We start from the raw sequence: 11,726 nt of genomic DNA, 5'->3' as shown, positions 1-11,726 counted from the left end.
GACTGCGCAGGCCCGTGACTTAGAAAAATAACCATATAATGTGTGTGCGAGTGAGTGAGAGGAGGGTATGTGGTCATACTAGCTACTACTACCACTACTACACAATCCGATTACCGTTTCAGCTCCACCCGTCATAGACCTGAGTCTGCAGAGACATCCACAGCGCGCACGTTTTCCACCAGGCCTCACATTCCTGCGTGTTCACATAAAATGTCGACAGATTTTCTGCTGCAGGCACGCATCAGGGCCTCATGGCCGACCTGTTCATCCACTCTGTTGATTTTATCCCGCCTCCTCTCAAGCTGTCAAGTTTCAGCTTTACCAAGTGCGCCATACTAGTCAGTCAGGTATGGATTTTCCCTTATAGCGCGGAACCCATCAAAATGAGTGCGCATTTAAAGGCGGGGTTACTGCAGAAAACAGGTTTTACAAAGCTCACTAGCTTGAATGTGATTTACGGCTCTCAAAAGGTGGAGATGCTTCACAGGTTTAACTGCAGACAAAAACAAAAATGAAGAAAAAAAAAAAAAAAAAGGCTTAGTTTGGTTTCAACGTGTAATAGAAAACAAACAAAACTCCATCACGCATCAGTATTTTAAGTGAGCCACCCTAGAGAGCATGACATTATAGAACCAGAATTTACGGAATGTATGGGTTGAAAATATTAACGAAAACAACGAATTTTGTTACTAAAAATGAGTCTCGTGATCGTCCCGTGATGATCTCAGTGACACATGGCAGGGGAGCCCCCTAGTGGACACAAACTGCAAATACGAGCTGGAAGCAGAGAGACTTATTGACTCCATTTCTTAAAATCTTTTCACAATAGCACGAGTTCTTTCGTGACCATTCCGGGACAAAACTACATTATTTTTACTGTAAACATTAAAAGACAGCAGGTCACAGTTGTTCTTGATGCTTTATTAAATACAACTTTGAAATAAGCTGTATAACCATGCTGAGGCACTCCATCCACAGCTGTGGCTCAGGAGGCAAATTATCTACAGATTCAGTCCCAGCTCTTACATTATGCTTGTCAGATGGTCTTTGGCCAAAAGTATAACTGAATTCCAAATTGCTTGCAGGCCCACTGAAGGAAGCATGTAGTAAAAAGTTGGTTGCTTATTGAGTAGAAAAGCTCTACAGACTGTGTCAGAGAATCCTAAATAAAAGTGTGAATTTCACAACAGGAAAGAACAAAACATCACAGTCAAGACAGGTCAGCAAACCTTTAACATGTTTTTCATATTTGGCACATGCAGTTTTAATCTGTGACTTATTGAAATTAAAGTCAATTCCACTTATTTAGGACTCACACACACTCCCTCAAAACAAATATCTAACCAATCCAGTTACCACAGACCCACAAGTCACACTTACATTACAAATAAATGAAACAGGAACTTTTCATAAATGACAAATTCTTCTACCAGCTCCCTGTGCAGCCTGGACACGGCTGGAGGTGTATGAAGTCGATGAGAGCGCCTCACTCAAACGTCAGTGTGAAGACGGGTTACTGAGTAAAATAACTGAGCCTGAAACACAAAAACTGTTAAATACACACTGGACAAATTCCAGAGTGAGATTCTTTGATGATAATTTATTTTTCAATTTCAAGTAACGACATTTTAGAAAAGCTCAGTAAAACTCTCATAATTCTGTAGACAGTAAAATATTTACAGGCAATAGAATGCCACAGAAAGAAAGTTCAGGTAAGACAGAAAACATTAAGTTTAAAAAGAAAAAAGAAAAAAAAAGATAACAAATATAGCTAAGTGGCTCAAGATATTTGCAAACCAAAATACTGTTCCACCAAGTGGTTTTAAAGTCAGAGATAGAAGCAGATTTTCATACATCAGCTACACCCTCGTGTTTATCTTGTACAGTCTCCATCAGACGTGCGGTCGTACGTAGAGACCAGTCACTGGCTGGGCTCGTCACCGTTTAAGGTTGTTGGCTTCTTGGTCGAGTACTCGACCACCCAGGGGTGGGACAGGACTCCCTGGATGGGCAGTCTGTGCATAGGGTTGTGCTTCAGCAGCCTGGCAACCAAGTCTTTAGCTCCAGCACTGATAGTGGCCTGTGGTGGGTAAGAGTACTCCACCTGGAGGTCAAAGACAGAAAATGGGAATAAATATTCAACTTTTGAGAGAAGCATTAGAGCATTTCTGTACTGTGGTGGTGTCATACCCTTGAAATCCTGCGGTAGGTCTCCTCGTGGGTTTTTGCTTCAAATGGGGGTTTTCCAACCAGGAACTCGTAGCAAAGGACCCCGAGACTCCACAGGTCCACTTTCTCGTCATGAGTTTTCCCCTCAATCATCTCTGGAGGTAAGTAGTCCAGTGTCCCACACAGAGTGGACCTCCTGAAGAAAAGAGAAAAAAAAAAAAAAATTGTTTGTTCTCTTTAATGATATACAATTTCTTACCTGTGTAGGCTAAATCATTTCCATAGTTTCACCTTCAACTTAAACATGATTAAAAGCGAAAAAGTTGCATGAACATACCTGGAGGATGGGGTGTGAACAGACCAGCCGAAATCCGCGATCTTGAGCTCCCCATTGGCCCCCAGTAACAGGTTCTCTGGTTTGATGTCCCTGTGGATCACCTTTTTGGTGTGGCAATAGTTGAGGGCATCTGCTAACTCCATGATGTACTAGAACAACACATTAAGCACACAAGTATTAAGCACACAACATGCATCACAGAAGAGATGCTTTAAGTGAACGTAAAACATCCTGGAAACAGGATTCTCTACAAATAAAAGGTAAAACTAGGGAAGCTCCTTAGATTATAGAACAACAAGAGTGACGAAAAGGTCTTAACTCTGCACTCTTACCGTGGCGCTTATGTTCTCGGGAAAATGCCCACAGCGCTGGAGCTCGCTGTACAGCTCTCCCCTGGGTGCAAACTCCAGGATGAGGTACACACGAGAGGCATCGTGGAAGTAGCCATAGAGTCGCAGGATGTTCGGATGCCTGTAGGAAAATCAGGACCATTAGATATTTTGACAATCATTTCCAATATGTATGGACTCCCCAAACTAAACTGCTATTCATTACTATGGTAAGGGGTAATTTTACTGAAGGGAATGTGTAGTTGGCATATTTTAGTGCCATTTTTCTGTAAATGAATCCATGTGGTCATATTAAAAAAAAAAAAAAAAAAAAAAAAAAAAAAAAAGTTGGGCATATGGAAGTCCACAGAGAGTCTCACACTCGCCATCTGATGATCAGATTTGTTGAGATTCAGAAACCATAGCGTGCCTGTGACGTTCTCCATATCTGAAGTAAAATCCAATCACTCTGAGGGAAAAGGTTTTAAACCTGACAGTGTTAACATTTAGATAAACGTGAAAACCCCACAGCATCTGAACATTTGTCTGACAGTGACATGAAGAAGAGTCTGATTTCCACAGATTAAAATAAATAAAAAATATATAATAATCAAAAAGATAAGTTATCATACTAACACAGGTCTTCCCAGCCGTACAGCAGGAGCATACCAACACAGCCAAACAGAACAAACCACATTTACACACTTTCATATGTGATGAGCCACATTAAAGCGATGGACCCATTCATACAAGAGACAAAAGGCATTCACAGGTTAAACTCTAAAACCCATACGCTGTTGCTCGTAAAGACTTAAAATCATCAATCAGCAACATAAATATTCCTAAAACCAAGCAGATATTAGTTATGGGCTAATAATGTTTACTTTGAGGTGTTCACCTCATCTGCCCACTTCTTCTTGGCTCACTTATTTGCATTTTTACCAGTCGTAAAAAAAAATAATTCCTGCAATTGAGATTCAAACGACATTTTAATACTTTATTTTCCCAAATTTAAAATTTAAAAGGTCTGAATATTTGAGCAAGAACCCCACAGAAACATTTACAGTCATTACAATTACGAAGAAACTAATTCAATGCAGTTATATCTAATATGAACATTGAGCACAAGCCACAGATAATCTTCCATTTTGGAACATGTGTCCTAGACTTAAAAAACAGACTTTATTATTTTTGACCCAAAACGAGTGTCTGAGCCCGTGCACAAACTCAGAAGCAGCATTTAAAGAGTTGGAGTCAGAAAGCTGTTTTTCCATAGACTTCTAAAGGACTTTTTGCAACCACATCCATCACAGTCTGCTGGCCTTCAGGAGTGCAGGGTTTGTAGGTACTTCTACATCTGCTTAATTTTTCTGACCTGGAATCTATGACTGTTTTATACCATTTGTATGAGACTCAAGACCAGGACTGGGCATCGTCACCAACATCTACAACTGATTCTATTCTGATTCACAAGGTCCCGACTCCATTCAATTCAATTCAACTTAGAGTCAGAAATATTATAATCATTTATCTTTGATTCGTACTGTCCAAAGAATGCTCTAAAAATGGTAAATTAAAAATATTTCATTCAAATTACTTGTAAATTGCAGAGAAATTTTCAAACTCAGTGTAAATTATCTAGGTATAAAAACAAAGCTGACACCTGTGAAACTTCATCAGAAGTGCAAGCCTCACAGCTGATGCCTTTGTGTCAAAATAGCTAATGATTAATCACAAAAATATGAAGGAGAATTTCCTGGCCTGGCTTTTTATAGCAGAAAGCCACTGCTGGAACTAGTTGTTAACTACAAGTCTCCATTTAGTGGAAAAAAAACAAAACAAAAACAAACAAAGAAACACAACTTCCCGGCGAGTGCAGTCCCTTCTGCTTAATTCATGTGTAAAAGCATGCACATAGCACAAGCGGACATTTTCACATGTGATCTACTGCAAATATTAAAATAGTCACAGTACATTAAAAACAAGAAAACCATGAATCAACATACAAATTTTGCAATTTGGCAGAATTTGTAAAAGCTGAAATTTCTGCGATATGGAACAGCAGAAATATCTAGTCAGAGGTAATTTTTGGGAAAAAACAAAACAACAGCGGCTAACAACGCTGTACACAACTGTAGACTGGTGCAAGGGAATAATGCAGAAAATTGAGATTTTTGATGGTAAACTGGTCTTGAAGTACACAGTCTTGAAGTACTGTGCAGGAAGTGTGATTTTGTTGTGGTGGAAGCAAAACAGCCAAAGTAAGAGGGAACATATTAAAATATTTTGGACCAGAAAATAGATTTTTTAAAACTCACTCCTACTCAAGACAGTTTTGAAAAATCAGACAAGGATCCAAGATAATTTCAGTAGAATAATGCTGTTGTGCTGACTACCAAAGTCATTTTTGCTTACTTTCCCTACAATAATCAGTCACTTCAGTTTGACCCCATCTCTTTTCCCTCATCTGTAGCTCGCCTGCAGTGGGTCTATTCAATTTTTTCAATTCAATTTTATTTATATAGCGCCAAATCACAACAAAAGTCGCCTCAAGGCGCTTTATATTGTCTACTCACCACAGTTTGAGAAACGCTAGTCTGGGGAGTAGTTAATTACAATTAACAGTAAAATATAATTCGACAGACGTTACCTGAGGTGAGACTGGATCTCCACTTCTCTCCTCAGCTGGTGCTCCACCCCAGCCTTCTCCAGCTGCTTTTTGAAGAGCACCTTCAGGGCCAGGATGAACTTAGTCTGTCGCTCCCTGGCGAGGTAGACGTTCCCGAACTTCCCCTTTCCCAAAGGACGACCAATGTCAAAATTTTCCAGACTCCATCGTGTCCTGTGTGAGCAGAACAGCACACGGTTACAGCAAGAGCGACATAAACTTTAACCTGTCATAAAAGTATATGGATGAGACAAGGAACCACTCTTAAACGTACTTTGATGTAGAGGTTTGTGCATGATCGTTCTTGGCAGGTTTGTCTGGACAAAGAAAGAGGAGGATACATTTTAGCACCCAAAACACAGACACAAACACCATTGTTTTCCCAGTTTAGTATTACACTTACCCTGTGGCTTCTCTGGCTTTTGTGGTTCCAACTGGGGTTTGGTCAGGTTTGGTTTAGGAGCTTGCGTTTTCAGCTGCTTTTGCTGGGTGCTGGGTTTGAGCTGTGTTGCTGCATTTACATTCTGAGTAGCGGGGTTCACATTCTGATCAGCAGGGTGTGTCGACTTGACAGTAGCGGGCAGGTTTGACACTGGTTTCTGGTGACTCATAGGCCTCTGAACGCGCTGAGGTCCATTTGATACACCTAGAACTCGCTGATGCGGGGTTGGTGTGACTACAGCCTTCTGAATGGGCTGTGACTGCTGCAATACAGGAATCCGCTTGGGCCCATCACTGGTTGACTGCAAACAAACAAGATAAACAATAATAATAATTGAAAAAAAGCTTCAAGCTTTTTACTTTTTTGAAAGTATTATAAATTAGCTTTACCTTGAAAAAAATAAAAAATAAAAAATTGTAATTTGAAATTCATTTCATTTCTAAATTTTCTTAACCAACCAATTCAACCTAGTCTCTCACTGAGCACATCCTGGACAGGTCGCTGGTGTGTCACATGGCTAACAGAGACTGAGACAACCATATGCTCTCGCCAACGTCCAATTTAAGGTCATCAATTCTGCTCATATTATCAAGATTAACAATGCTTTTTGTGGTGTAGTCAATATGGTCAGTTTAGTTTATTTATAAGCTCATTTAAAAAAAAAAAACAAAAAAAAACTGCTGGCTACCATCCCGTACAACTGGACGGGTAAAATACATAGGTAATAAAAATAAAATAGATTTTAAAAAGAAAAAATGAGAACATGAGTAAAGCAGGATTGAGAAAAAGTAATCCAATTAGAGTTAAAAGCCAATGATGAAAACAGGTTTTGAAAATGTCTAATGCTGGAGGGGTCCAGATGTGCAGATGCAGTTTGTTCCACTATTTAGGAGCAAAAACCTGATCAGCTGTTTTAATCTAGGAGAACCTGCTAAGCAGATCTCAGTGATCTAATGGAAGTAGGCAAAGTTATATGGAAGCAAGAAGGTGCAAACGCATGCAATGCCTTAAAAATGATATGTGGTCTGTCTTGCGCATGCCAGTTAAAAGTCAAGCTGCAGCATTTTGGACCAGTTGCAGTCAGGGTAATAGTGACAGACTGCCACCTGAAAAGTCAGGACTCTAAAAATCTGAAACTTTGAAATCTGTTTACCTTTGTGAGTTCCCTAATCTGAAGAAAAAAGAAACCCAAACAAGCAAGTTTTAACAACAGCATTTATCTTTTACCTCAAAAGACAAGGTTATCTAAATTAACAAACACCAATTCTGTTTTAATCAGTGGATCAATACTCCTATGATCACATACAAGTGCTTAGTTCTGGCCATGTTCATTTTCACCCATCCAGCTTTGTGGGTAAATTCTCTCTTAGGTCCGTTTTTGGTGATGCATATGCCGAGTCTCTATATACACTAGATCTTCTTAATAAGCCATATAGAAAAGTGTCCAAAGTCACTGGTATGCTTGGAAGCGCAAATCTAATGACATACACAGTAATCAAGGATATTTACCAAAACAAAACAAAAACAGAAGAAGAAACAAAAACACACATTTAATAAAATTTTCAACCAGCTCCGGGTTTATGATGAGTTACCTTAATTTCAGGCCTTTGAAGTTTCGTGCCTTTTGGCATCTTGTGCATAGCAGTAGAGTCCATAATCTAATAAAGAAGTAAACGGAGACAGGTTTTATTCAAAGAAATTGTTAAAGTGATTGGAATTAAGAAAAACATGCAGTTTGTTTAACTCTTTAGTCTGTCACATTTCTTCTAGCCAAGGAGGTTGGAAGAGACGCTTTTCTTTTCAACCTCCTTAGACTACGATGACCGAGAACCTTCACAGACATTTCTTCTAGCTTAAAAAAAACAAACAAACCCAATAACAATCCTGTTTGGATACAGACGCTCTTGTATTCATGTCTGAAATAACTGTTTAAAAATGTATATACAATTTACAATGTTTATTCTGTCAGGAAGATTAACAGTAGCCATCATCGTCACGTTGTTGCCGATCAGGTAAAGTTAAATTAGCATCCACACCAAAACACCACGTTAAACATCACCTTTTTGCAACAAGCTAGTTGTATAAAACCACTTACCTAAATATATTATTGCAATGACCCGATTCAACGCTAAACGATAATTTTTCTAGAACATAAACAGGTCGAAAACAGCTCCAAGGGAGGCTAGCTAACAGCTACGTCGGCCAGTAGACCACAGCTGGCGTTTGTGGCTCGCTACAAACATAAGGACTATCCACGAAGACGTTACGACGAGTCTACCTTAGTATCACTTCTTTTTTCTGAAAAACACTACATGAGTGCTAATAAAACAATAAAGTCCAAACACAAAGCTGTAGCAGTACAGAGACTGACTGAGATTGGCTAACTCTCCGAACACTGCTTGTTTAATTTCAAACGGCCCTCGGTTTAAAACCTTTAAATACAACACAGGCTGCTATTGGCTGAGGGAATGCTCAGTACTCACTCTCCATTGGCTGAGGCTATCGCGGCGGCCGGTGGAGAGTGACGTACTAACGTCGAAGTGAATCTTCCAAAACACTAGGGGGCAGTCCACAGACACTGTCAGTACAGGAACTCTTCCATACCACATGCTATTACACTTAATGATTTTATTATTACTTCAGCTGCTTGAAAAAAAAGTTTCTTCCCAAATATAAACTCAAAAAAACAAGAGTTATTCATAGTTTCATAGTATTTTCTTTCTTTTTATTACTATCAATGATATCGCTTTTGAAATCTATTTAAATTTATTATTTTTGATTCCCAGTAGATCAGAAATTACAAAACGCATTTATTTGTCTTTATATTATTATAATTATTATTGAACGACTTTCTTTAAAAAGAAAAAAGTTAAATCAGCAACAAATATAAGGAATAAATGCAATGCTTAAGTAAATAAAAAATGCAATTTACATAATCAACTGCGAATTATAAAGCGAGTTTAGAGCCCTCCTTTTTATTTGTTTGTGTTGTCTAAATAACACAAACAAATAAAGCCTTTTATTTATTTTATGTTTCTTTTTGTTTTTGCTAGTTTTAAAACTTTGGCTGGAAAATGTAAGAAAAACAACTTCTGACCCCCTCACAGATAATTATTACACAAACTAAAGGCTTATATAACCGAAAGGCTTATATAACCGAACAGCAAATGATTTATTAGAAAACTACGTGGAATTTTTTTTAATTACATGTCTTCAAACCTTTGCTAAGATGTGTATATGAGAAACTACATCCAGGGAGAAATAAACATTAATTAAGTGATTTCCTTTGCAAGATATCTCCGGGCATCTCTTGGTGGGTAATTAATCTAATTACGTGGTGATGAATCCAGTTTTATCAGTATCGTAGGGTCAGATATATCCAGCAAAACAGGCTTCCAAGAGATTGAGAATAATCATAGGATACTGTTATGATTTTTGTGGATTAAGAAAAGAACTTATATCCCATTTGTGGTGTTTTATTGAATTGTGCTAATGACTCAGACACAGACGATAAGGACATTTTCTCTGTTTTCAAAGATACTATGAGAATTTTATTTTCTTCATGCAACTGGTTGTGCAAGGGCAGCTTACGTTCTTCAATATCACTGTTGCACTTCAGTGACCATTAACTATCTAACCATTAGCAGCTAACTGGCCAGAAAATGTATTGAAAGAAATCTCATTATGTCCCTGGAAGTATCTGTAAATAAGAGAGCAGGGGCATGCAGATGTGATGGGTGTGAGGTTAGATCAGCCGAGGTTAAATATGATTTATTGCAGTAATCAGGGCTGCAAGACAAGTGACACCAAAGTGCACCATGCACCTGCAGTGGTGATGCCATTTTTGGTGTGCATCACCTTTTGTAAGGACAACACTGAGAATAAACTATCTGTTTATTCCGTTTGAACTGAAGAGCTTTTTATATGCTATTTATGTATTTATATGCTTAATTAGAATAAAAAGTAATACATTATAAAAGAAGAACAACTACAAGAAAACAATGTATACTGAAAAATAATATGTAAAAATCTATCCAAAAAAATTGCACCATGTTGAGAAGAAAATACTAAAAACGTAATAAAACAGTACTTAATTAAACAATTTCAGTGACTTGCATACGTTTCCATTCACACTGTTCAAACTGGTTTGGTATAAAAATGTGTGTATGATGGTGTAAAACTGTTCCTTAGAACCGTATTTCTCAAACCACATGAGTGTGTGTGCCATAGCCAAGGGGAGCTCAAGTAATTTTTGAAAATTTCAACACCTGTAAGAGATCTCAGCTAAGTTTGAGAGCAGGTGTTCTGGGAATCCATCTTACCTGGCAAACCATAAGGCCCATGCTTCTTTGAAATGTATTTGCTTTTTTATTATTGTGTACTTTTTCCCATACCAGATATACAGTGTTGGAAGGGGAGTAACGGAATACATGTACCGCCGTTACGTATTTAAAATACAAAATATGAGTAACTGTATTCCGTTACAGTTACCGTTTAAAAAGGTGGTATTCAGAATACAGTTACTTTGTTGAAATAAATGGATTACACGGTGGTATTTGCCTGATTCATATTGTCACGGGTCAGGACGGTTTTGTTTGACAGCTATATTCTGCGGTGGCAGCGTTACGGTTGCCATGGTTACAGGGTGTCGCTCTCTCTGCGACTGTGTGTTTCCTGGGTGAGAGAGCGCCTTTTGTTGTTGTTGTTGTGCTAAGCTGAATGCTACAGAATATAGCCTCATGGGCAGTGTAGTCCGTGCTGCACGGAGAATGGACTGCCATATCCGTTATGTGTCTGTGAGCGCGAGGAGGGAGAAAAAAAAAAGTGCGAGCTGTCACCGAGCAGAAACGGGAGCTGGAAGCATGTTAATATAATAATAACCACTGCAGCCAAAAAGAGTGCCTGATGAGCCCAGTTGTAAGTAAGCTATTAAGACTCGACTGTACACTGTGTTCGTGTTTTCCTCTGAAACAATAAGTTCCTTGGAGCAGCCTTTCTCTGTCTCTCGCTAGCAAACCTGACCCAGACAACAAAGTAAAGCTAGTTTTCGGCTATGAGCGGCGGACCTTCAGTAATAGTAATAAATCACATTCATGTAGTTATAAGCAGCATGATAATATATATTAAGTAATCCAAAGTATTCAGAATACGTTACTCTCATTGAGTAACGTAACGGAATACGTTGCAAAATACATTTTGGGGCATGTATTCTGTAATCTGTAGTGGAATACATTTTAAAAGTAACCTTCCCAACACTGCAGATATGTAACACAGCTGCTCATACACTGGTTCAAAATAAATCAGTCTGACTTGGGGTTCAGTATTTTTTAAATTTCAATAGTCCTGTAGAAATATGTCACCCAAAATATATAAAATATGAATCATTTCCTCTTCCACAAACATTTTAAATAATTCTTTTTAATTAGTATCATTTCATTTCCTTCATTTTTTTGAATGAATACAATTTTCCCCCAGAAATTGTAACTGTGACATTTGTCCACTACGTGGCAGCATGTGGCGCCTGCATGATGAAGTCAGAACTTCAAGCATCCTGTCAAATGTGCAGCGTTTCCCGTTTATGTCAGGTAACTCCCTCTGTGTTTAAAATATACAACCATTGCCTCCAGCAAGAAACCAGAAAACAAGAAAGAATATCTGACAAAAGCTCTTAAATAAAAAAAGGGTTCAAATATTTTATTCACACATTCTGCATTTGGTGAGAATCTTTTACACAATAACCCATTCAGAAAACACAAATTATAACGTGAACATGTTGTTTTG

The 11,726-nt window shown here is 38.3% G+C and overlaps 2 protein-coding genes across 2 annotated transcripts in view; one reads left to right on the top strand and one right to left on the bottom strand.

Moving 5' to 3' along the window:
- Window positions 1-900: 900 nt before the first annotated feature.
- On the bottom strand, window positions 901-8,578 carry aurka (aurora kinase A). Its single transcript, XM_040008035.1, has 9 exons — window positions 8,041-8,578; window positions 7,538-7,603; window positions 5,907-6,246; window positions 5,778-5,820; window positions 5,486-5,677; window positions 2,839-2,977; window positions 2,507-2,655; window positions 2,191-2,365; window positions 901-2,104 (listed from the first exon to the last, which is right to left on the bottom strand). The coding sequence occupies exons 2-9, from the start codon at window positions 7,598-7,600 to the stop codon at window positions 1,922-1,924; spliced, it is 1,284 nt and encodes a 427-aa protein (XP_039863969.1). The 5' UTR covers window positions 7,601-7,603; window positions 8,041-8,578; the 3' UTR covers window positions 901-1,921.
- Window positions 8,579-11,421: 2,843 nt separating this feature from the next.
- LOC120719084 (guanine nucleotide-binding protein G(s) subunit alpha-like) overlaps window positions 11,422-11,726 on the top strand; it is a 56,495-nt gene continuing 56,190 nt past the window's right edge. The window contains exon 1 of the mRNA XM_040007988.1: window positions 11,422-11,530. Coding sequence (XP_039863922.1) covers window positions 11,458-11,530 — 73 coding nt within the window. The 5' untranslated portion in view covers window positions 11,422-11,457. The remainder of the gene's footprint in view (window positions 11,531-11,726) is intronic.

The sequence above is a fragment of the Simochromis diagramma genome, unplaced genomic scaffold (assembly GCF_900408965.1).
Source record: "Simochromis diagramma unplaced genomic scaffold, fSimDia1.1 OVJJ01000320.1, whole genome shotgun sequence".
NCBI lineage: Eukaryota > Metazoa > Chordata > Actinopteri > Cichliformes > Cichlidae > Simochromis > Simochromis diagramma.
This window is presented reverse-complemented; position numbering and strand designations above follow the sequence as displayed.

What these genes read in the sequence shown, in the direction of transcription:
- aurka (XM_040008035.1), bottom strand. Translation starts at nt 7,600, where the DNA reads ATGGACTCTACTGCTATGCACAAGATGCCAAAAGGCACGAAACTTCAA. An exon ending in AAAGCCAGAGAAGCCACAGG is followed by an intron (nt 5,821 to 5,906) that starts GTAAGTGTAATA and finishes TTCTTTGTCCAG; the next exon opens with ACAAACCTGCCAAGAACGAT. An exon ending in GCACAAACCTCTACATCAAA is followed by an intron (nt 5,678 to 5,777) that starts GTACGTTTAAGA and finishes CTGCTCACACAG; the next exon opens with GACACGATGGAGTCTGGAAA.